At 36.6% G+C, this 22,641-nt stretch overlaps 1 protein-coding gene across 1 annotated transcript; it reads left to right on the forward strand.

Moving 5' to 3' along the window:
- Positions 1-160: 160 nt before the first annotated feature.
- On the forward strand, positions 161-21,715 carry LOC139126319 (beta-secretase 1-like). The gene is made up of 10 exons (XM_070692393.1): positions 161-657; positions 5,027-5,115; positions 5,864-6,080; positions 7,340-7,465; positions 15,240-15,374; positions 17,260-17,361; positions 17,972-18,118; positions 18,516-18,687; positions 19,389-19,439; positions 19,863-21,715. Exons 1-10 carry the CDS (start codon positions 415-417, stop codon positions 20,051-20,053), a joined length of 1,473 nt encoding a protein of 490 aa, XP_070548494.1. The 5' UTR covers positions 161-414; the 3' UTR covers positions 20,054-21,715.
- The last annotated feature ends 926 nt before the right edge of the window (positions 21,716-22,641 follow it).

The following is a 22,641-nucleotide window of genomic DNA, read 5'->3' on the forward strand; positions in this document are numbered from 1 at the left end:
TTGGTGCACGAAACGCAAGAGAATATTGAAATGCATGTAAGCTTATACAAAAGATATTTATTTCTGTGAGGCGCGTACGCCGGGTGCGTACGCGAAATCACAAATTGCAAAGGTTACAGCGCCACCACCGCCAAGGCTGGTGGACTTGTGACTTCGAGTCACCTCCAGCTGACAAAAGAGAATTTGTACTTCCGGGTCTTAACGACGGGAAGAACAGGCACTTGGTGTTTTCGTCTGACTCATTTTTGCCGATTTGGTTATGACATGATAGCCATCATGGATACAAGACAGACAGAAAGGTAACGGCGGCAGTGTGGAATATAACAACTTGGGATTATTTCGCAATCGTCGGGGAAAATTTGAACGCCATAAAATGTCAACGTCGACTGTACCGTAGCCTACATTGAACCCAAAATGGCTACGCTCTTTCTGTTTATATTGTTACAACTGGTTGTGCTGCAATTACCGACTGTGAGCGACGGTGAAGTCCTCACCATACCGATGAGGAAAGCACGGAGCGTTGTTAACCGCAGCCAAAACTTGAATCGGGTACCCCTCTCGCCAACAACCGAAGAGCCATCGACGGAAAATAATTTACGTGGTAAACCGGGTCAGGGATATTACATTGAATTGTCCATGGGAGCTCCACCACAGTCGGTAAGTAATTTTCCTAGAATCTAAACTGTTTTTTTAAACGGCAGGTTTTTTTTGTTTTTGCTTTGGAGTTTTTCACCTTGCGAAGACGAAACACGCTGTTTAGAGACTACACTGGTAAGTAATGGGCGACCGTAAACCTTTACTTCGAAATGGGTGTATCTTTGAGTATTTTAATGTCCCCCAAGATACGGAGAACACAAAAACCAGCTGTATGTAATCTCAACTGCTCATTGCATCGTGTGACAAAGTGTAGAATGTTGTTGATGACTGTGTACAAATGACTTTTAGTGCGGACTGAAATCTAATAGGTAACAATAACATCAGATATCAAGAAACACACAGACATATTTATATTTGGTGACAAATTAAATACTAGGATTTCACAAGGAACTGCTTTTGCTCATTTCATATCATGTACTAGTCTATTTAGGAAGTAGAAAGAGACCAACGAGAAACCGAATGACATCATCATGGCGTGACAATTACATAGCATTGAGATGGAGTAAAACTGCCAAACAACACCCCTTTCAATTTGGGCAGTTCAATTTAAATTCACCTATTTACTACAATCATAACAATATCATTTTGTGTATTCAGCCATGCTGCAGGATTTGGAAAGTATTGTACCTTGATGAAAACTGTAAAATTCAAAAAATACATTTCGATAGTGGTGTTTTTCAGCCTTTGATTTTTGAAGACTGGATGAATGACCTAGTGATGCAAGTTAAAGTCTCTGACACAGAAATTATTGACCCAAAAATGTTTACTGGAAAGACTTAAATCACATATTGGTAATTGGTATCATCAGCATAATTAGTAAATTCAGTTTTAGGAGTGATCTTGACTGAAACTTGAAAGAGTCTGTCGTGTATGGGTATCCACCAACTCCAATCAATACACAACTTACATTGTAATCTTTCAGTTCATGAGAGATCAAGCCATTCAATAAAGTACCACACACAGTGACACATCTTCACATGATTTTTTTCTGCATGATGTCAGTATAAGTTACCTCAATTGCTTGTTCTGCGGTAATGTACAGTGGTCACTCACTCATATATGATAAACCATAAGAAAACATGAGACAATAGTGTATGGTATTAAACCATAACTGTCCATGTACCATATGAATAACTGACATACTGCATTAAAATTACCCATTGTCTGTGATGAGAGATGTACATGTATATTTTGCTAGTAGCGACTGGCAGGCAACAAAACCAGAAAGTTGTGCAAGACCAACATGTACTGGTATAGATAATGTTTCTAAGGTTTCTAGAGATAGCCTGCAACATTCTTAAAGTTTTGCAAGGCATTTTGATTGGCTGTTATCTACTGTTCATGTACAACACTGTGTAGGATAACCGTTGATTTTCTTTGCTACAGGTATGTACCTGTAAAACTAAACGGCTTTTTATTCAGTTGCAAAATTTGTTTAAACTGAGAGCATATCAGTTGGCAATGGCAGAGTTTCTGCTAAGATTTGGGTCATGGGTTACATGCCGTACATATAGATGAAGTGGGAACCCCTGGTAAATTGATAGACAACAGGCAAAACGCCAGTACCAGTACCGTGACCTGACTAGGGAATCCCTGGTCAACAACCTGGGTACATGCACTCAATAGCCACACAAATATATCATCACTCATAGGTTTAGTGCTGTCGATAGCATCTTGGTTACTGCCACCTCTATTTATCACAAGGCCATGAAACCTTCAGCCATGATATTGGACTAACCTTAGTTGCAATAACTTACTTGCTGTTGCCACCGTACACTACAAATAGTACAAATGTATGTACATGTGAATTATTTTAAATTTTGGATAAACAATTGAGACCAAAAGTCACTAGAATTATGCAATTTAAAATTTCAGGTATGAGTAGCCATTCAACCTACCGGTAGATATACCGTAATACAATTAAATGAGAAGTTAGAAAACGTAACAATTTGAATTTGATGGCAAGTAAATCAGGAGTCATCACAAGTAAATGTAAGGAGAGATTGATGAGGTGTCTGCAAAAAGTGAATATTTTTTGGGGGGATGTCACTGTAGTTCGATTCATCCATGAATACTAGTAACACTGAGTAAAATTCTTCTAGACTGATGCTATCAGTTCTAGTACTGGTACACGACGACGTAGTTCACATACAATGAGTCTGACTGTCTGACAGACGAGGAAGATGTTGATCCATTTTAATGTACAAAAGACCAGCTGTATATTTAAGGTACATGTAGCCTTCGGGGACAGATATTTGGACTCCCAAACTTTTACAATGATTTTGGAATCTACAACTTAGTTGTCTGACTTTGCAGTCATTTTGAATTTCAAAAATCGATAAATGTTAGGTCATTTGTTTCTCCAGTACCAAAATTTGTACAGTGACCCCTTATTTTTCATAGTTTGGTGAGAGAACAGTCAAAAGTTTCATTAAGGAAAGTTTGAGTAATAGTTTAAGTCCTTTACTATCAAGGCACACACATGTACTACCTTAATATAGAGTAGTACATGTATGTTGTCAACAACTACTCCATGTATGGGCACTTCTGTGGACATCATATAAAAACATCAGTACACAACAGAGATTTATAAGTAATCTCTGGCTGATGTCATTTACAAAATTACGTCATTTCTTCAAACAGGCTTTTTGTGCCCTTTGTCATTTTATACAAGGGTGCTTTCCATGAGTTGTCGCACTTGAAAATTTTGGCAGTTTGCCAGTCTGGTAATGTATTGGTAGTTTCAATTTGAATACAAAAAGCTCATTACAAGTAAAGCCCATCAATAGTTGCCAATGTTGATCATTGTTCAGTAGGAGGTAACAATTGATTGACCTGTTTTCAAGTATTTGAGACGTTGTTTTCAATTCGAAGAGCTAAATCTCTTCAAGGAAAGCATAAAAGTAGTGTCCCTTTTTGTCAATTTTATAGAGATATCAATTCAACTCTGTAGTTTAGCCATGGGGTGAATGTGGTGATTGTGGACCTGGTTATACAGAATTGCGTGAAGAGGTTAAACTAAGAGGAAGTAAGAAGACATGTTAAAGAGGCCTGTTTTGCCCACTTTACAGTTTAGAATTACCTGAAACTGACAGAATTCTACCATTTATCCTCCCTCTAATGCCCATGATTGTCAAAATATAACTGCAAGTTGACTTGTATTTGTCCCGCAAATGCATTCACACTAGAGAATGCTTGAAATTTTTGAAAGAAGTGGAAACTATTGCATGTAAGCACAATTGGTTCAGAATTCCCCTGTTGTCTGCCATTGCAATTAGAAATATCTGTAAGGTAAATTGTTATGCTTTATTTGTATGTTGATTCAATCTAGAATGACTCATGGGTTACTTTAAAGGTCGGTGTATTTCATGTACATGGAGGGGTGGATAATTTTGAAACCTGGTAACATAATAGTACAATACTGTGTCGTAAGACTATATATTGTTTTGTCAAGCCTAGGGGAACCCCAGTCACATGACAAGGAACCAAACAATTGTATGTTAACAATCCTTTAACAAAAACATTGTCCATAAAAACAGGAACAATGTATGCTGGCAGACAGGTGGAAAGAGTGTTTTAGAGCCACTGATTAAAATAAATGCGTTACCGTGTCTTTTAACAAATACAAAACCAGAAGAGGATTTCAGCTTCTGGTAAATAATGAAATTGGAGACTTTCTGTGCATAAACCATACATTGTATGCCTTCCAATCAGCTGAAATAATCAAATACTAGTTTCAGTTTCGGTGGCTAAATTATCACCCCATTGATTGCTAACCTGTCTTCTTTTAGCAGGTAAATGATTAAAAAGTGCACACAAAATTTAACAAAAATACTCTCCTTTTTTTGACAATTTTCTCATACAATATGCACATTCCTGTCACTATTTCATGGAAGTATTTTGTCACAATTGATGTACATGTAAAACTCACAGCTTGGTTTTGCAAATTAATATCATCTAAGATGGAAAATTCTACGGGAAAAAGTTTTGTTTTTTCCTAAAAATAGGACACAAAGAGTTTATTTTACTAGTACTTAGGCTGTGTTATAGATTTTGGAATTGGCAAGTGTACCTGTACTGTAGATGTATTCATGTCACTGAGTCATACACTGTAACCGTATTTATATCAGTACACACGTATACATCTCATTTTATTTGCTGCATAGACTTCTCCTTTTGACATGGACCATTTCTGTTTTCACACATCTCTCATAAAATATACAAGGAAGGGAATTTCCCGCCGAACATTTTCATCCTTGGGACCCATGATTAGCATCACGCCTGATTGCATACATCAATTCTGATTGATGTACATGTATAGGGTGTTTAATGTCATTCATGCCATAAGTTGTATTCCTGTTTCTTCCAGGTGAATGTTTTGGTGGACACCGGAAGTAGTAACTTTGCCGTGGCGTCAGCTCCTCATCCATTCATTGCCAGATATTTTAACACTGATAAGTAAGTCAATGGAAAATTACAATTTACAATCCCATAGTTTATTTTGTCAGTTCAAGAAGGTCATATAGTAAATGACATTTGGGTTATAATTACTGTTCTTCTGGAAAACCAACGTATAATGACATATTACATGGGTATAATACCGGTACAATCACAGAAAAATGTGTGTGAATATTTGCTAGAATTATGCGTCACATTCACATTGTGGGCTGCCATTTTTCCAAAAGTACATGTAAGTTGTTCTTGCGGACCTGCCAAATACTGAAATTTACAGATATAACGCTATGACACTGACGCAACAATTTACAGTATACTCTGCACAAATCCAGTTTTCTTCCAAGCTTGGAAAAAAACACATTGTGGCAAATTTACATAACAATGCATACTTTGCATATTCTTTTGTTGTGAAAATGTATTTTATACATAGTTATTAGCGTATGAATAGATTAAAAAAAAAGCAAGAGGTGGCCTACCCCTGAAAATTGCCTTAGGGAGAACCCTGCCAAGGATATTCTGAAGAATTTCTTTGAAAATACTGTGTAGTGAACTGTTCAAACATACAAGACACACTGTACATGTAATTTGTACACTATGGAAGTCTCAGTCTAGGAATATCAGTATGGTACTGCTGGAGGCCATTTTGTATCTGATCTCGCTTTGCCAGAATTTCAGTGAATTCTCCTTGCAGTAATAGTATCAGTAATCCACTGATAGAAACTCTGAAACATTATTTTGTTTTCCACAACAGATCATCAACCTACATAAACTCAGGAATTGCTGTAGATGTGCCATACACACAGGGACGATGGGACGGCTATCTGGGGACAGATTTAGTCGCTCTGTCAGCGATATCCAATGTTACTGCCCGTGTCAATATAGCAAGCATCACAAAATCAGAGAATTTCTTCATCAATGGATCAAACTGGGAAGGCATTCTTGGTCTCGCCTATGATGAAATAGCCAGGGTGAGTTTCCTTTCTGTGTGTTTTTTGAAATGCCGTATAATTTACAGTTTGTGAAAAGTGAAAAATGAAATACATGGCACTGTAGTCAAACTTGCCAATACAAAGTACCTTTCTCTCAGTGCAAGATGTGAGGTGAATAAATATTCATTTATGCAGATAATATTAATGAACATTGTTTTGGTATTAAAATTTTATGCTAATGATTCTTTATCAATGTGGAATATTCATGTCCTCACATCTTGCACAGTATAATTTCTTGGTCATTTATTGCTGAAATATTCGGTATCTCAAATGTAAGTTTTGTCCACAGCCATTCCAAATCGCCAACTCAGCACAGTTTTCATAGAGGATTAGTGACAGTCTGTGGTGACACAGCTGACAAATGTGAAACAACGCTTTCTCTTCAAATAATGATGCTGCTTTTTTTATGCTTCGTGGTACATGTATGAGGTTTTGCTTGGCAAACCTTAGAGTACAGGTGATACCATCCACCAGTAACATAATAGTATTCAGGGTCAGTTTGTTTGCAACTGTATCACTTTCAGCTGAAATTTGTTTTACAAGGAAAATAAAAAATCCAACTCTGCGAAATAAAAGTCGAGCATATAGAAAACACAGATATATTAATCAAACACCCACTTAATAAAGAGAGACTTCTTAATGAACAGTTGTAAGATTAAAACCTGTCAACATTGCAAAATTAAAATGAAAGCTAAACAAACTTTTGTTATCAAAGTACATATGTTACCAATTTGTAATAAAAATACAAATTGTTCAGTGAATGAGAGGAACACGCTGTGGATGTGCAGGACAATTGTCCATTTACTTTGACACATATCCGTTGTGACTGTAAGATACACTGCACTCACTCACTGATTATTTCTCATCAAAACTCACATCAATGGAAAAAGATGTGCTGGAAAATCTTTGTTTTAATGAAGACAACATTACACAAATGCAAAATAAATTTCACTTTTGAAAATTTAGTAATTATCTTGACAAAATTTTACTTCAGTTGATGTTTTAGTCATGTGTCATTTTCTGATGATGGCTAATTTCACCAACCATTTGCAGTTTTTAACAAATTCTCTGAAACTACATACTGCAACATACCGGTACAGCTTGACAAGGCTTCAGAAATTATGACACTGGTTCAATGATATGTGTACTTGCATGTTTGGTAAAATTGTAAATACTGAACAAAGATAGGCTCATTGGAGTGAAATGTTAATTACTATCGTTGTTTTGTTTTACATCAGCCGGATTCGTCACTTACTCCATTTTTTGACTCCTATGCCAGCCAGACGGCCATCGATGATATCTTCACTCTACAGCTGTGTGGTAGCACTGACAAAGTCGATTCCAGTGAACTAGGGGGTACCATGGTAAGTGAGATAAAATTGTACAACCATTAAGTCATAAGATCAAGACATTGAAAGTTAGGGCAGAGATCTACATTGTAGTTGCCCAAATACAACACACACACACCACAGTGTGAAATAAGTAAAAATCATACCTTTATTGTTTCATTAAAACATCAGTGAAAATTGTCTTTAAAGGATTCTATGTATACATCGGTCATTTGGAAAATACTATGCTTTACTAGTTTTAACCTGAAACTCTGATAGTGACATATAAACATGACAGACAGCTGGTTAAACACGATTAATTTGACAGATATCCTAAATCTGACCAACATCTACAGTAGCTATGTAAGATATAATTTAATTATTGATGGCATGGTTGCTTGGCAATGATGGCCTTTGGTCACCAGGTCACCAGAGATCTGTTCTTTCATTTAGCTGACGCCAGTGATCTGCAGGAATTTACAGTTACTGTGATGTCAAAGTAGCCCAGCTTTGTGTGATTTTGCAGTTCAATGGAAGCTTTCCACTTTGGAACACCCTTGGGAGACCAAAGCTTCTTTATTTTACAGATTTACGTGTACATGTAATTCTGATGAGTTGACAGTCTCTCTGCCATTAAAATGAACCTGACACTTTTATGGCGCTAGTAGATAACTATTTTTACATGTCTGGATTTAGGATGCAGTCTGATGTTCTCAGATTAATTTTGTTATTCTGTGAGGACTGAGTCTTTATGTGAAAGCAAAAATGAGACAGTCAGGCAAAAAAAGAAGATTTTGTTAAACCTTTCATTCATGTTCATCTAGGCTGGCCACATGTGTCTTTGTTCCATGTTTACTTCCAAAAATTACATTTTAAATGACTCCAGACAGAAAATGTGAATGTGTATGATCTTGCATGCATGTACATCACATGTACAAATCTGTGAACACTTTAATACAGTGCTGAAAAATGATGTTTTTGTCGTCATCTTGGTGTGTGTCAAAATTTCTGCAATATCTGAACATTCCTGTTTCAGCTGTTGTCATGTCAGGAGTTGTATCTTGTGAAAAAAATGCATCAGTACTGTATGCATTGATTTGTGAAAGACTAGCATGAGAAACAAACCTTCGATTTTTTTTACCTAATATGTAATATGCAAATATGCGTATATGCAAAATACAACATCAACCGGATAATTTACAAAAATGTCACCAAGAAATATTTTCTTGAACAAGAAAAAGTAAACAAGGAAATTAAAAAATACGACAGATTGTTTGATTGATGTGAGCGGGCACCTAGCTTTTTATGGTCTGTAACACTTGGGTCAAATGAGGTCACATTTAGTATTCATCACGCATAAAGAATCTATGGCAAGCCATTCCTATCACTAGCCAATTCATTTCCTGGTTGGATTGAATTGGCTTTGAAAAAACTGTCGTTATAAATAGAGAGTTTCATTGTAATTCATCAAGCAGTAGATATGCAGTGAGAGTTCTGTATTTCATAGAGGATATACAGTGAACGTTATCATGTCATTAACATGTACATGTGGTATTGATCAGATGTAAAATGGTTTAGAATGTACGTCATGCATATAAGGATGTGACAAAATGTAAAGAATTGACGGCAGTGGCTATTTGTGTCTCAGTTCTAATTTATCTCATTATTATATTAACCCTTTGAGTGCTGTAATTTTTCCCATCAAAATTTTAGTGTAACATCTTACCAATTTTTATGAATTTTTCTGTAATTTTTCAATAATTTTGGACCAAATGCACATTACTTTCAATGACTACAATTTTTGACCAAAATGTGGGGGAAAATGTGAAAAAATTGTCCAGATCTAAAAAAAAAATGCTGGCTATGTTAAATTCTGTAAAGGCAACAAAAGTTGACTTTGGCACTAAAAAGGTTAACAATTTGTGTATAATAATTGTAGATTATCTGAAACAGTAAAATTCTGAAATTTTTACAAAGTATTCACTGACAGTATTTGAATTGACAATTTCCATGTATTGATACACAACAGAAAATACATACCCTGTAAAATTCTATCAAATGGTATGCAGAGTATAGTTTACTGTATTTTCATTCAGTTGTCGTTGATGATGTCATGGTGAAAAAGCCAACGAAATTCCATCACACAGCGTGTGACAGACTTGGCTGCTTGTTAAATACACTCATACTCTGGCTGCCAATTACAGTCATAGCTGTCTGTTAAATCACATCATATTTACAATGAGATACTCACATGCTGTCAGCCCTCATCCTCTTCAATAACTTACAATTTCAAAATTACAATATAACAAAAAAATTGAAATTGTCATTTTATAAAAGTGCATCAGTGTATGCAGTGCATAATGATTGATGGCCATAATTCAGTATGGTGTCTGGAGTGACATTGAAAATACAGGATGACTCAGAGCTAAATTATCCTCTGACTAATTTCAATATATCATCATTCATATCATGTGTGGATGCCGGTACATGAATGACAGGTACATGTATGCCTCTGATGTACATGTCCAGCATTGGTATTCCTTGGTATACACCTTGCTACTTGAAGTAGTTGTTATGTATTCTCACATTCCTGGCTACTGGGAGTGTTGGATCGACTCGGGGGGAAAAATCAATCCCACATTCTCAGAAATCGTCCCACACTTTGTATAAATGTGCACACACGAAAGAGTATATCGTTACACGAGCTCTGATTGGATAATAAACGGCCTTTCACTCCACTTGCAAAATTTTATCCTAAGGCGCAATGAGTAGCACACCGACTGGAAATAAAGCAGATGACAGTACAGTGGCAGACAAGAGCGTTGTCACATTTTTGGATAATTTTGTATGTTTTTGATGACAGACTCACAAAAGGTTTCCAAATAACAAGTGAACATCAACCACCTGGAACATATCACCAAATTTTTCCTAGTTGATATCTCGTCAGGAGCAGCAGTTGTAATATCGGCAATGAAAAATCACCATGGAGTTCATGTTAGTGACATGGAATAATACACAGCGACGGAGTAGAACACTCACTAATACAGTTAAAACAAGGCAGTATTGCTGAAGGCAATGAGTACTCGGGCCGTGATAGAGTAATTTTGAGGACAATATATACTACTATTCAAATATGGTCTTGAATTTCCTCCTGTCAATTAGGCATTTGATTAACTGGTTATTAAACGAAGCAATGGCATGACAACGGCAAAATATGTCTAGCAACTTTTGTGGAGTTTGAGGCAGGGGTTCTTTATTTATGGTGGAAATTGCTTAAACTCCTTAAATATTCAAATTACAGCAAATTTCTTTTGTTCTCGATGGTAGATGTCTAATATTTAGATGGGCATATTTAGATTTCTACCCTATAGTTATCCCTATATACCAAAAATCGGACATCAAGCTCTATTGGTTTGCTCAGAATTAGATATGCGCATAATTAATGAGGTACAATATGTGGTGTCATAAGGTGTCCCATCATACCAAATATGAAGGGTGTAGCACTTGTGGTTACTGAGTTGCGGACAAATATATATATTTGAGGTCAAAGGTCATTGAGGTCACGTGACGTTTTGTCAAAATAATTGTATTGCTAAGTTATTCCTATATACCAAAAATCAGACCTCTAGCTCTATTGGCTCGCTCAAAATAAGATATGCGCATAATTAATGAGGTAATATATATGATGTCATAAGGTGTCCTATCATACCAAATATGAAGGGTGTAGCACTTGTGGTTACTGAGTTGTGGACAAATATGTATATTTGAGGTCAAAGGTCATTGAGGTCACGTGACGTTTTGTCAAACAAATTATATTGTTAACTTATCCCTATATACCAAAAATCAGACCTCTAGCTCTATTGGCTCGCTCAAAATTAGATATGTGCATAATTAATGAGGTAATATATATGATGTCATAAGGTGTCCTATCATACCAAATATGAAGGGTGTAGCACTTGTGGTTACTGTGTTGTGGACAAATATGTATATTTGAGGTCAAAGGTCATTGAGGTCACGTGACGTTTTGTCAAACAAATTATATTGTTAACTTATCCCTATATACCAAAAATCAGACCTCTAGCTCTATTGGCTCGCTCAAAATTAGATATGTGCATAATTAATGGTACAATATGTGGCGTCATAAGGTGTATTATCATACCAAATATGACAGGTTTAGCACTTGTGGTTACTGAGTTATGGACAATAATGTATATTTGAGGTCAAAGGTCACCAAGGTCACATGATATTTTGTCAAAATGTCTGAGATATCTGCGTGAACTGATGGACTCACTGATGGACTCACGGACGGATATGACCCAATCTATAAGCCCCGTGGACTTTATCTGTGGGGACAAAAAACTGTGTCACTGAGCTGCATCCTTTAGGCAATATGAATACGATGAGAAACTAAATTTTTATTTTTCTTGGCCTTATACATGGGAGTCTATGGAGGTGTAAACTAAAAAGTCCTCTAACACGGCCAAATTCGTTTGCATTGTGAAACAAATCGACGTGCATCTGTATGGGGTTGGGTACTATTCTTGTGCAAAGTTTGAAAGAAATTGACCAGGGCATGTCTGAGATATCTGCGTGAACGGACGGACGGACGGACTGATATGACCAAACCTATAACTCCCCAGGACTTCGTCCGTGGGCACTAAAAACAACGCAACAGTTATTACAGCTACACCGGCGGTAGGTTCATATCCAGAGCCCCGCTGCCGCCGTCGCTTGAAAACAATCTCATAAACCTGGCCATATGGGCAACTGTGTATGGGATGCTTGACTTCCCGGAGAAGGCAAGCTGTCACGTTCAAGCTCAGGATTATTTGTCGATCAAATTTCAGTAAATTTACCTTACCTAGATGAAATTTTGTCTATAGGCTGAAATTTCGCCGAAGTTTGACAAAATTGCATCGATTTTTCAGGTTCATATCCGACATTTTTGAGGTTTGAGTGCAGACAGAAATACGTTTTGAGGCAACATGGCTGCGACCCCATGTTGACCCATAGCCCTGCGTACGATGCTGTGTGCTACAGCTAACACACAGCATCGTACGCAGGGCTAGCGAGAGAGTTGCCGACATCGACGGTTATTTACGAGAAGTGAATAAAAGACTGTCATTTTTGGAAGCGATCGAGTAGCTGAGGTAGGCTGGGATACGACTTGGGCCCAAGAACGCTGAATTTCGGCAGTAATTTGGCTTTTTACGTCAAGTCCCAAAATTGATTTGAAGTCACCGACCCTACGTACGGGTCTTTGCAGGGCTTTGGTGAGCGGGGCGATTAGCTGTAGCGGAACACACAGCATCGTACGCAGGGCTAGTTGATCCCAAGTGAAAATGTGTTTGCGATCAAATCTTCCTATATTTTTTTCAGAATTTTCGACAAAATCATTGCTTCTTAAATCTTTTGTAAAATATAAAATACTAAAACAAAAATGTGATATGCCATGTCTCCAGATTTCTAAAATATCGTTCGTTGACCGTTCGACGGAATACTCATTTCGCAAACTTGTGACGCAGTTGAAATTCAATACTGACCGCCAAATAATCTTAATGAGACGAGATCATTCTAGACATCCTCCAAATTATCCAACCATTCGCGTTAGAGTTCAGCTCGCTTAGAGTATCATAACATTCTTCGGCCTTCGTTTAGATCGACCCTAATCTCTCCCATTTAGGAAATAAATACACAAGCTACCTTGACAAAACTTCGTGCACCATCCAGGACCAAACGCACTACAAATCTGTCTTGACGTCATCATCTCCTTACATGGTAATCGGCATACCATATTTTTTAGCAAAGGAGACACAGAATACGTCGGAGTATTCAGTTTCAAAACGTATTACATTGTGTGATGTTGTCAAAAAAAGGTAATGTTACTGCAGTGGTATAAATTACAAACACAAAAGTTCAAATCAGTTTATTTTGGACTGGCTTTACCCAACATTTCATATTGTTTCTTATGCCAGATTTGACCACGTGCTTACTGGCGACCCCTTTACATGCAAATTTTGTGTCAAATGGTGTGTTCTCCTGGAAAAACTATATGAAGGAGGCGAAATTTGCCCTCAAACCTCGAAACCACCCCTTTATGGGGTGTACCTAGCTATTTTGAACGAGCTTCTTGAATCTGCAGCTCTATTTCGAAATGATGGTCTGGTTTTCTCAGCTCAAGGATGAGTGTTCTCCATCGCTGTGGGCATTACTATTCTCAACTGGGGGTACAGTTTCCAGTCGTAATGTTTTTCATTGTGTCCGGGATATAAAACCTTTCCTTTTCAAACTTTTACTTTGATTAACACTAGTCCACATCTTGTCAGCGATTAAACATGTTTCAAGTTTAAATATTAAATTCTGGTCTCGAGCCTTCTTGTTCGACCAAACTGAAATTACCCCTCCCACTTTGGCTCGTTCAGTTGGTGTAGCAAGGGTCGTGCCATCGCCTAGGAAACGGAGGGTGCATTAATTGTTGCATTTCGATGCACATTTTGATTATATTCAGAGGATTTTGTGGCAAAAACTCAGATAGAGAAGCATTAATATTCACATCTTATTCAAGACTGGCTGAGAGCAGCACTTTCATTCAGTTAACATCATTACGCCATTTATTATGCCAAGAAAGATGAAGCCAAGACATGTTGCCCTCCCTGATCTCAGCCAGAAATGGTTATACCTTACAGAGTTTTTTCCCACGGAATGAAAACAAATGTACTTGGGCTGAGGCCCAAGTACAATAACCATTGAATGTTTCTTCAGTGTTTCAAGTGTAAATTCTAATGCGGTTTATGGTCATGTGAGAAAAAAGATCTCACACACCAAGGACCTCAGGATCAGATTTCTCAGACTGGTGTCAGACGCAATATCCCAACCAGTGTGAGAAATCTGATCCCAGGTCCTTGGGGGTATGAAATTCTATTATTCCCATCTGTCTGCTAGGAATGACTGTCGTCACTGCAGTGTCCTAAACTCAATACAGTTGCAGCTAGGCACTATAGACTATAGCATGAAACAATGTTATATGCAAATTATTATATTGTTTGTTATGAACACAAACAACTTATTGACTGAAAAAATTGACTGAAATGTATCTCCCCCTAGCACTACATCTTGAAATATGGACTATCATTCTGTGATAATTTTAATTTTATTTGGGGCAGCCAAAGAAAAGGGCAAAATTTTGCCCTAATTTTTTGTAGCTTTGCTTTTATGTGGAAAATATTATTGAGAGTGGCCTTTTTCAAATACTGTAGGTGTTAGCTTGTAAGAATGACCTTTGAGATTTCCTACAATGAATACATCTTTGATCATTCCCCAATCTGTCACAGACAACATACTTCAACAAACATGGTAACCAAGTTGTTTTTGTCCAACACACTATGACCTTTGTAGCATTGCTTTGAAATGTTGTAATGTGTACAGCATGCTTCTTTAGTTTCTAAAGATTCAAAGTACACAAAAAGGAGAAAGGCTACAAAGACGTTTACACTTTGCCTTTAACCTGTCCATCCCAAATTCCCTGTAGAATGGTCCACATTCACAGTTGATAACCTTAGGTTTCGGCCAAACCATAGCGTTGAGAGGGTAAGATTTTCCAAGCACCTTGGCTTGCTCCTAGATCATTACAAAATTTGTAATAAAGCGTTGAATGAACGGCAGTTAACTTCTTAGCGATAGATCTTGATTACTTGCAGAATTTTCGAATCTTGTATTGCACTCACACATCAACTTTAATCTTACATACATGTACCGGGTATAACCACTTGTCAATTTTCATACCATTTGTTTTTATTGTGTCTTTGTGCAGACTGTTGGTGGTTTAGATGACACGCTGTACAGTGGTGAAGTCTTCTACACTTCAATAATCAAAGAATGGTATTATGAAATTATCATCGTAGACATTGAAGTTGATGATATCAGTTTAAATTTAGATTGCAAAGAGGTAAGTTGTCCCTGTTACTGTGATTTCACGCATGACCTGTATTGCTTTTAATTTTATTGTCACACGTAAACACTATCTCAATAACATATATCATTTAAGAATAATTTTGCGTCAAATATGTAGGATTTTGTGTTCATAGAACCTATGGGTATTTCAAAAACTGTATGCGCTCTGGATTTACTAATTAGAGCTCATGTGCTGTAGCCACTAGCAATAAAACACAGTTATTCCCTATATCTAGTTTCAATAGACGTTTATTTCATAGTAACTGAGGCGTTTTGACAATAGAGAAGTTGTTAAGTATGCTCCTCAGAGTGTGTCTTTCAATTACAACCGTGGCAAAGCAAGTGCATAGGTAACTGATTGTAATACAAACACTAATAGTAATTAATATGTAGTCTAACTGCGCCTTGTTTATCTATACTTTGTCGCTGTCAGTAAGAAATCTCAGCAGGGTGGCGTTAAATGGTACTGTCTTCAGGAAGTCCATGCCAAGTTGATTTCTTATATTTATGTTTGGCAAGGAGACTTCTCATATCTAAACCAAGCACCCCGTGGTTTATTAGCTCTTTATCAGTAAAATAAAGATGCCGCTACTATATACTTCAAGGTTTTCCAGTACTTGTTGCTATTGTAGTTTGTTTGTATTACAATCAGTTATCTATGCACTTGCTTTGCCGCGGTTTGTATATTGTTGACTGCTACATTGTAAACACCCTTGAACAAGGAAGTGTTCAGACCTCAGCTGGTTTTCTGTATGTTGTAATTGAGTATTTCATGAAATCAGTCTGCAGTGTCACAGAGTATTACTAGCAGACGAGGATGGGTTACCAGCAGTAAAATTAAAAATTTGTTTGCCACAGCCAACAGTTTTTACACTGGGTGGCCCCTTTAATAATGTCACCTGATTACTGTATAATTTAGGCCAGTGCCGATCATAGTACAGTAATTAAGCAAAATACTCAATGGATCCTCTTAATATGTTGTAATGTGATTGAGATATATTTTCAGTTAAAAAGTGCAGTACCAAAAATTATTTTCCTGCCTTGGTAACACCATTACATTTTCAATTTATTTTTCGGCAAACCCACTTTGCAAGACAGACTATTGGAATTTCATAACCAGAACACAGATTATTTTTATCACACAGTGACAGTCCAACAGACTTCCTCTTCCACAATATCTGGTGTATTAGATTTCCGATAATGGTCTTGACCTTCCATCCCAGGGGCAATACTGACACCAATTCTTGGCATGGGTTCTACCCTTTTATACTTCCTTGATGGAATAATGTTGCTATTATTCATTATGGCCTTCACCCTTGAGATGTACCGTTTATGTTCACAGTGTATAGACACAGCAGCTAGGATATTAAAATTCAATTCTGGTCAAACTGGGACACGTAAAGTTTATAACGTTATCAACCCTTTAAATGCAGTGAGGCTAGCGGAAATCCATTCTGTTTAATAATTGCAGACATCAAAGCTGATGGGCTATCAGAGTTGGTTGAAGCCCAACCCATACTGCTTATCAAAAGATACTGTTTCACAAGAGTTCAATAAACTAATGTACTACAAATATTTCATGTCACGATTTTTCACAAAACACACAAAGACAGCTTAAAAATATGTATTAAATATGATGCTATCAGATAACACCCTTGAAAAAATGCTCAGTGAACAATTCCCGCTCAGATACCGGTATCTTCCCAATTCCAGTTTCCATCAAGATAACTTCCCAATGCCAGTTGATCGCATGGTACTGCAATCAAAAGTTGCTGAAATCTGACAAATTGCCCTCTTTGTCAATTTCACTGTTAACAAAAATTTTAATCTTATAGTTAAGTTTGCTGTTTCTACAATAATTCTTGATTCTTCTCTTTCAGTACAATTTTGACAAAACCATCGTGGACAGTGGCACGACCAATTTCCGGGTACCTGTGAAAGTCTTCGATGCATTGGTACATGCAATAGATGATGCCACACCGGTGAGTAAAGAATCTTCTAGACATACCGTATACACCAACGATCAAAACAGCTCCGACAAAAAAAACAATATTATCACAGACAATAGAAATCATACAGCTGTACAAACGTGACAAGTATCTCTCCATTACATTGCAAAAGCACATTTTCAGTTGCACAGCACCAAAATATTGCAGTAAACCTACTAGTATGTGTAATAGTCTGCAGTACTCTAGAGACACACTTCTCTCGTGAGTGTCAATTGGTGATTTTGAATGATAAAGCTGTCACAATATGCAGTTGTAGATTTTAAAAGTAGTGAAATAGTTCCATGACCATGCATTCCATGCATTCTTTCACAGTCACTGGTTTTGCTACACAGCTGTAATTTGTTACCTAATACACTATTGTGTCTTCAAAAGTCTGGCCAGGCCAGCCCCAAGAGAAACAAATGCTGCTTTCCGGCAGGCTGGCTATCCCAAGGGTGGCCCAAGGAGAGGGACAACGCAGCATAGCCAACGAGAGGCTGTGACAAACAAGACGTGTTTATTGAGTAGCGCCACCTGTCTCCATCTTATAAAATTCTTTCTTCTTATATCGGTCTGACAGTTTGAATTTTCTTTATCTTTTAAGGTTGAAGTAAGTCCAGAGTTTTACACCGGCACAGAGCTGATGTGTTGGAGTGATGACACAACGCCATGGGAACATTTTCCAAGTGTAAAAATTTCTCTTTTAGCAGAAGATTCAAGTCAAAGTTTTAAATTATTAATATCTCCAAAGGTATGATTTCATGAAAGTTATGATTTTGCGTGACTAATAATATAGACATAGTAATTCAGAGCATGTAGATGGTACTGACATTATATGTACGTGAAAATGTATTTTGTAAGTTTGTGTTCTTACACTGATAATGTTATGAGGAGAAAGTATACATGTACATGTATGTCAGCAAAAAACTAAATCATTATTAAGATTTTGGTGAAATGTTTATGGTACATCATCCCTCATATGTTAATGTCTGTATGTGTCATTTTTCATTTCATTTGAACATATTTCCTTATTTTTGTGCACAAAATAAATGATTTTGTTTTCCCAGTCACAGTGAACTCTCTGTCACATAACTGCACACCATTTTCAGACTTGTTAGTTTCATAAATCTGACATGTCATTTCAACAGCAATACATGAGAAAAGTTGACGACGGCACCAGTGAAGCGGATGATTGTTACAAGTTTGCCATAACAACATCATCATCAGGAAGTGTGATAGGTGCAGTCATCATGGAGGGGTTCTATGTCATCTTTGACAGACACAATAAAAGAATTGGATTTGCTGCCTCCACATGTGCAGGTAAATGTCAAAGGTCACTGTTTATAGACAGATAAATGTCAAAGCTCACTGTTTATAGACAGATAAATGTCAATTGTTAACGCCTTGAATGCGATATATAAACTTTACACAATTTCAGTTGGCAGAAATTCTGTCTGTCTTTGGTCAATTTTTACACAAATAAAGAGGCAGATAATCATATCTGTGTCTGTATACAATCAAATCATTTTCTATCAACTCAATAAGATTTTTCAGTAGGTTGATATTCAGCAGAAGTCAGTGTGAAGATAAATGTCGTACATATAGTGTGGAAGACAAAATGCTATAGCTATAACTGAGCAAATGATTAGATTTACAATACTATATCTATTACTACTGTAGTACAAAGGATTTGGTTTATTGTACCCATAGTTGAACAAATTCTTACATCAATATATGCAGTGTCTCAGAAAATTGTAGCGTAATGGTGGACTGAAGTTTATGAGTCTTTTCAAAACTGCCAATAGGCCACAACCATCCAATCCACATCTCAGTGGACCACCAATGTGCTGTAACTGCTACTGTTTATCATTGTCTATTCTAAACAAGTTCAATTAACGCCTTATTAGGACATGCACTATTATCATTTGTTTGTTGTATGTCATCCAGATTTGCTGTTACTTCAATATCCTGTAACATACATTGTGATCTGAAAAGGCAATTTTTTCTTCCTTCTTTTTCAGAAAGAGAAGCTACATATGTAACTCCTCAAGTGATGGGTCCATATCCACATAGTAAGATGATATATTTTATTGGAAATTTCATCTCTGACAATAATCTGATACTGATATTATATACCAATAGGATTGTAATAATGTAATTCTCAGGCTCATAAAGTTGATGATGGTCTCAAACAACTTATACATTATGAATTCACCTCTGAACCACATCAGCATAAATTAACCCTCTCAATTCATTTCAAATTGTATAAATGTTCAATATATGCACTGTAATGAGCACATATGTTGTCTGATGTTATGACAATGTAGGCCTTGACACAGAGTGTTGTATAAATTGAATATGGTATGTGTTAGTTGAGCTACATGTACTAAAACTAAGAAACTGATAAATGACATTAATCAATGGTGAAGAATCTAAACACACCTGAAGTGCAGTATTCTCATTTAGTAACCATGGCAATGACTTTACCCCAACAGATAACAGTACAGGCTGTGCATATGAAGTGCCAGAATCCAATGAGACAACATTGATGGCTGTGGCGTATGCAATGGCTTCCATCTGTGCTATCTGTATGCTACCACTGCTAGTCATGCTGTTCCAGTGTTACAGGAAAGGATCCAAAGAGAAAAAGTATGGATGTGATTCGGAGAATTTAGTTCATCAATAATGAAGTTGGGTTTGATGTCCTGAACTGTCAAGACCTTGAGCTGTAAAACTTTTCTCATTTTGAAACTTCAAGTCGGACATGTGCTCTGTGTTGATCACTGGGACAGCTGATGCCAAATGGGTCATGATGACATTATGTGAAGAACTGTGTGTGAATACTTCCGCCAATTCCTGGAATTTTTACCCTCTGGAAAGCTTTGGAAATTTAAGGCTTTTGCACAGTTCTGGAATACCAGACTCCTGATAAAGTTTGTTTGACATACTATCATGCTATTGTAAAATGGTAGTTATTAGGAAAATATTTTATGTGATGCTGTGATCCCAGAAAAGTGATGTGCAGAACATTTCCATGGAAGTAGCTGAGAGTTACCAGTGCAATGCCATGGAATCTTGGGTAACTTTCCAAGAAGGATGTCCCGGATGATATGGTGTGAGAAGATATACAAGTTATAATTATATGTTTTTCAGGAAAGAACTGACTCATGTGTTAACTTAATAATGGTTCATCAGTTTTATTTGATATTGTGAGTTTTATAATGGAAGTTTTGGTTCTGAAGTGTATGTTACTTCAGTGTGGTCAGGAGAGCATCAAGAAACCTGGTAGGAGTCAATGTACACAATGCTGGTATGTGATTATGAGTCATGTACATTTTTAGAAAAACAACATGGCTGTGTTGCCATGGTGACAACTATCAACTCCAAGGTGTGAGGTAGCTGCGTGAGACAGATCTAATCCATAGAGATTTCTGTCTTGGAAGCTACTTACAGCAATCTACTAAATACCAAAGACACTCGGCAATGGCTGGCATATTCTGACACATGTTGCTAAGAATTCTTTTTCATGGTGTGGGTATGATGTTATCATTTCTGACCTATATCATATTTCATGACATCTAACGTTGAAATTTTGATCTACTAGCCAATAATACTGGATTGATCACATGGTCATGTACATACATATTTTGTAACAGAGTACACGCTTCTCCACACTGAGACTTGTAAATTTATAAGACAGTTTATGCCTCAAAACAGAAAGACTTAAGTTTCTAGTCGAACTTTCCTCAAGGAAAATTTAACACCATATTCTTTCAAAACCATGAATATAAATCAGGGATCACCGTGCATAGCTTGGTAGTAGAGAAATGACTTACATAAACTTTACCAATAGTTCAAATGTGAAATGTCTGCTATCCATACGTTAACTCCATGGGGGAAAAATTAAATTTTTGATATTCACAAGAACTAGAGGGTTAATCACTCCACAAGCTTCAAAATGTGTCCACAAGCAGTAAACCAGCAAAGTACTGTACAATTTTCAAAAAAGAATATTTTCTCTAAGCAGTATGCCACTGTAAATGGAGATAATTCAAACCATTTGTAGTCGTACAGTTTTCAGAATAATACAACTTTACTGTAAATCTCTCTCTGTTAAGCAGACTTTTGAAGTATTTACCACCATCCACCTGTAGAGGGCGCTATACTTGCCAACATTTGCTGCAGTGAAAATAACAACATTTGAGTCTATAACAGTTTTAAAACCAACCATCATTTTCAGTCACTAAAAACGAATAAATTGAATTTACATGCTTTCGGAGAATTTAGATGTCACAGAATTTACAATCTGGTCACTTGAAGAAGGGCCAAGCTGGCATAATCTCATCCTAACAAAAATGTGGAGTCTTCCTTGAATGATACCACTACATAAGGGAATATAATATCCAGCAATGTTATGATATCATCCCCCATGATGTCATCAGCCATATGTCACTACATCATCTGATACTGATAGGTAGACCCATATTAATGCTCATACTTGAGGATTTTCAAATCTACTGGTTCTTCCGTACATGTTGTTTTTACAACACCAACTCAAAGGCACATTTATACTTCTTATTTTAACTTAAAAACATTCATTTGTAGCCAAACTGGTTCTAACAATCTTACCTACTCTGTTTAAGTTACTGCATCTATGGTGTTGTTATTGTTCACCTCAACCAGCAGTTGAATACAGTAATATCTCTGCCAACATCCACCACACTGTGGTACATCCCATGTTTTGACATGTCCCAGTGTGTGTATATATCATATTTGGTTACAAACCTGCGTGAGGTTCTCTTCCATAGATGTTTAAACATCAAGAGCAAAAATCATTGCAGGGCAAATGTTGAAAGTATAAATTAAGAAAAAGGTATATAATTTAAAGCAAAACTACTTATATTTGTTATTGATTATATATAATGATTTATGAAAATTTAACATTGTATAAATTTTATGTCTTATGCTGTGATTTTTAAAAGCCTGGTAATTACGGTATTGGGTTTATTAACATGTTTAACACAGAATCTGATATAATGTAATGTTCAAAGAGAGGAGCAATGACTATATTCCTACCGCTGTCTGTACTTACAACCAGTACAGTGACACATAGTAATTGATTGACGTTGTTTTAACGAGGCGCACTGTTGATAAAAGTTTCTTTACAAAGGGTATAAGAAAGTCATAGAAAATTATCAGAATAATATCAGTATAGTGAGAATTTCTTTGTATCTGGTGCATTTTTCTTTCTATTGATTGATAAAATTTCTTGGG

This window comes from Ptychodera flava, assembly GCF_041260155.1.
Source record: "Ptychodera flava strain L36383 chromosome 3 unlocalized genomic scaffold, AS_Pfla_20210202 Scaffold_27__1_contigs__length_13241970_pilon, whole genome shotgun sequence".
Classification (NCBI taxonomy): Eukaryota; Metazoa; Hemichordata; class Enteropneusta; family Ptychoderidae; genus Ptychodera; species Ptychodera flava.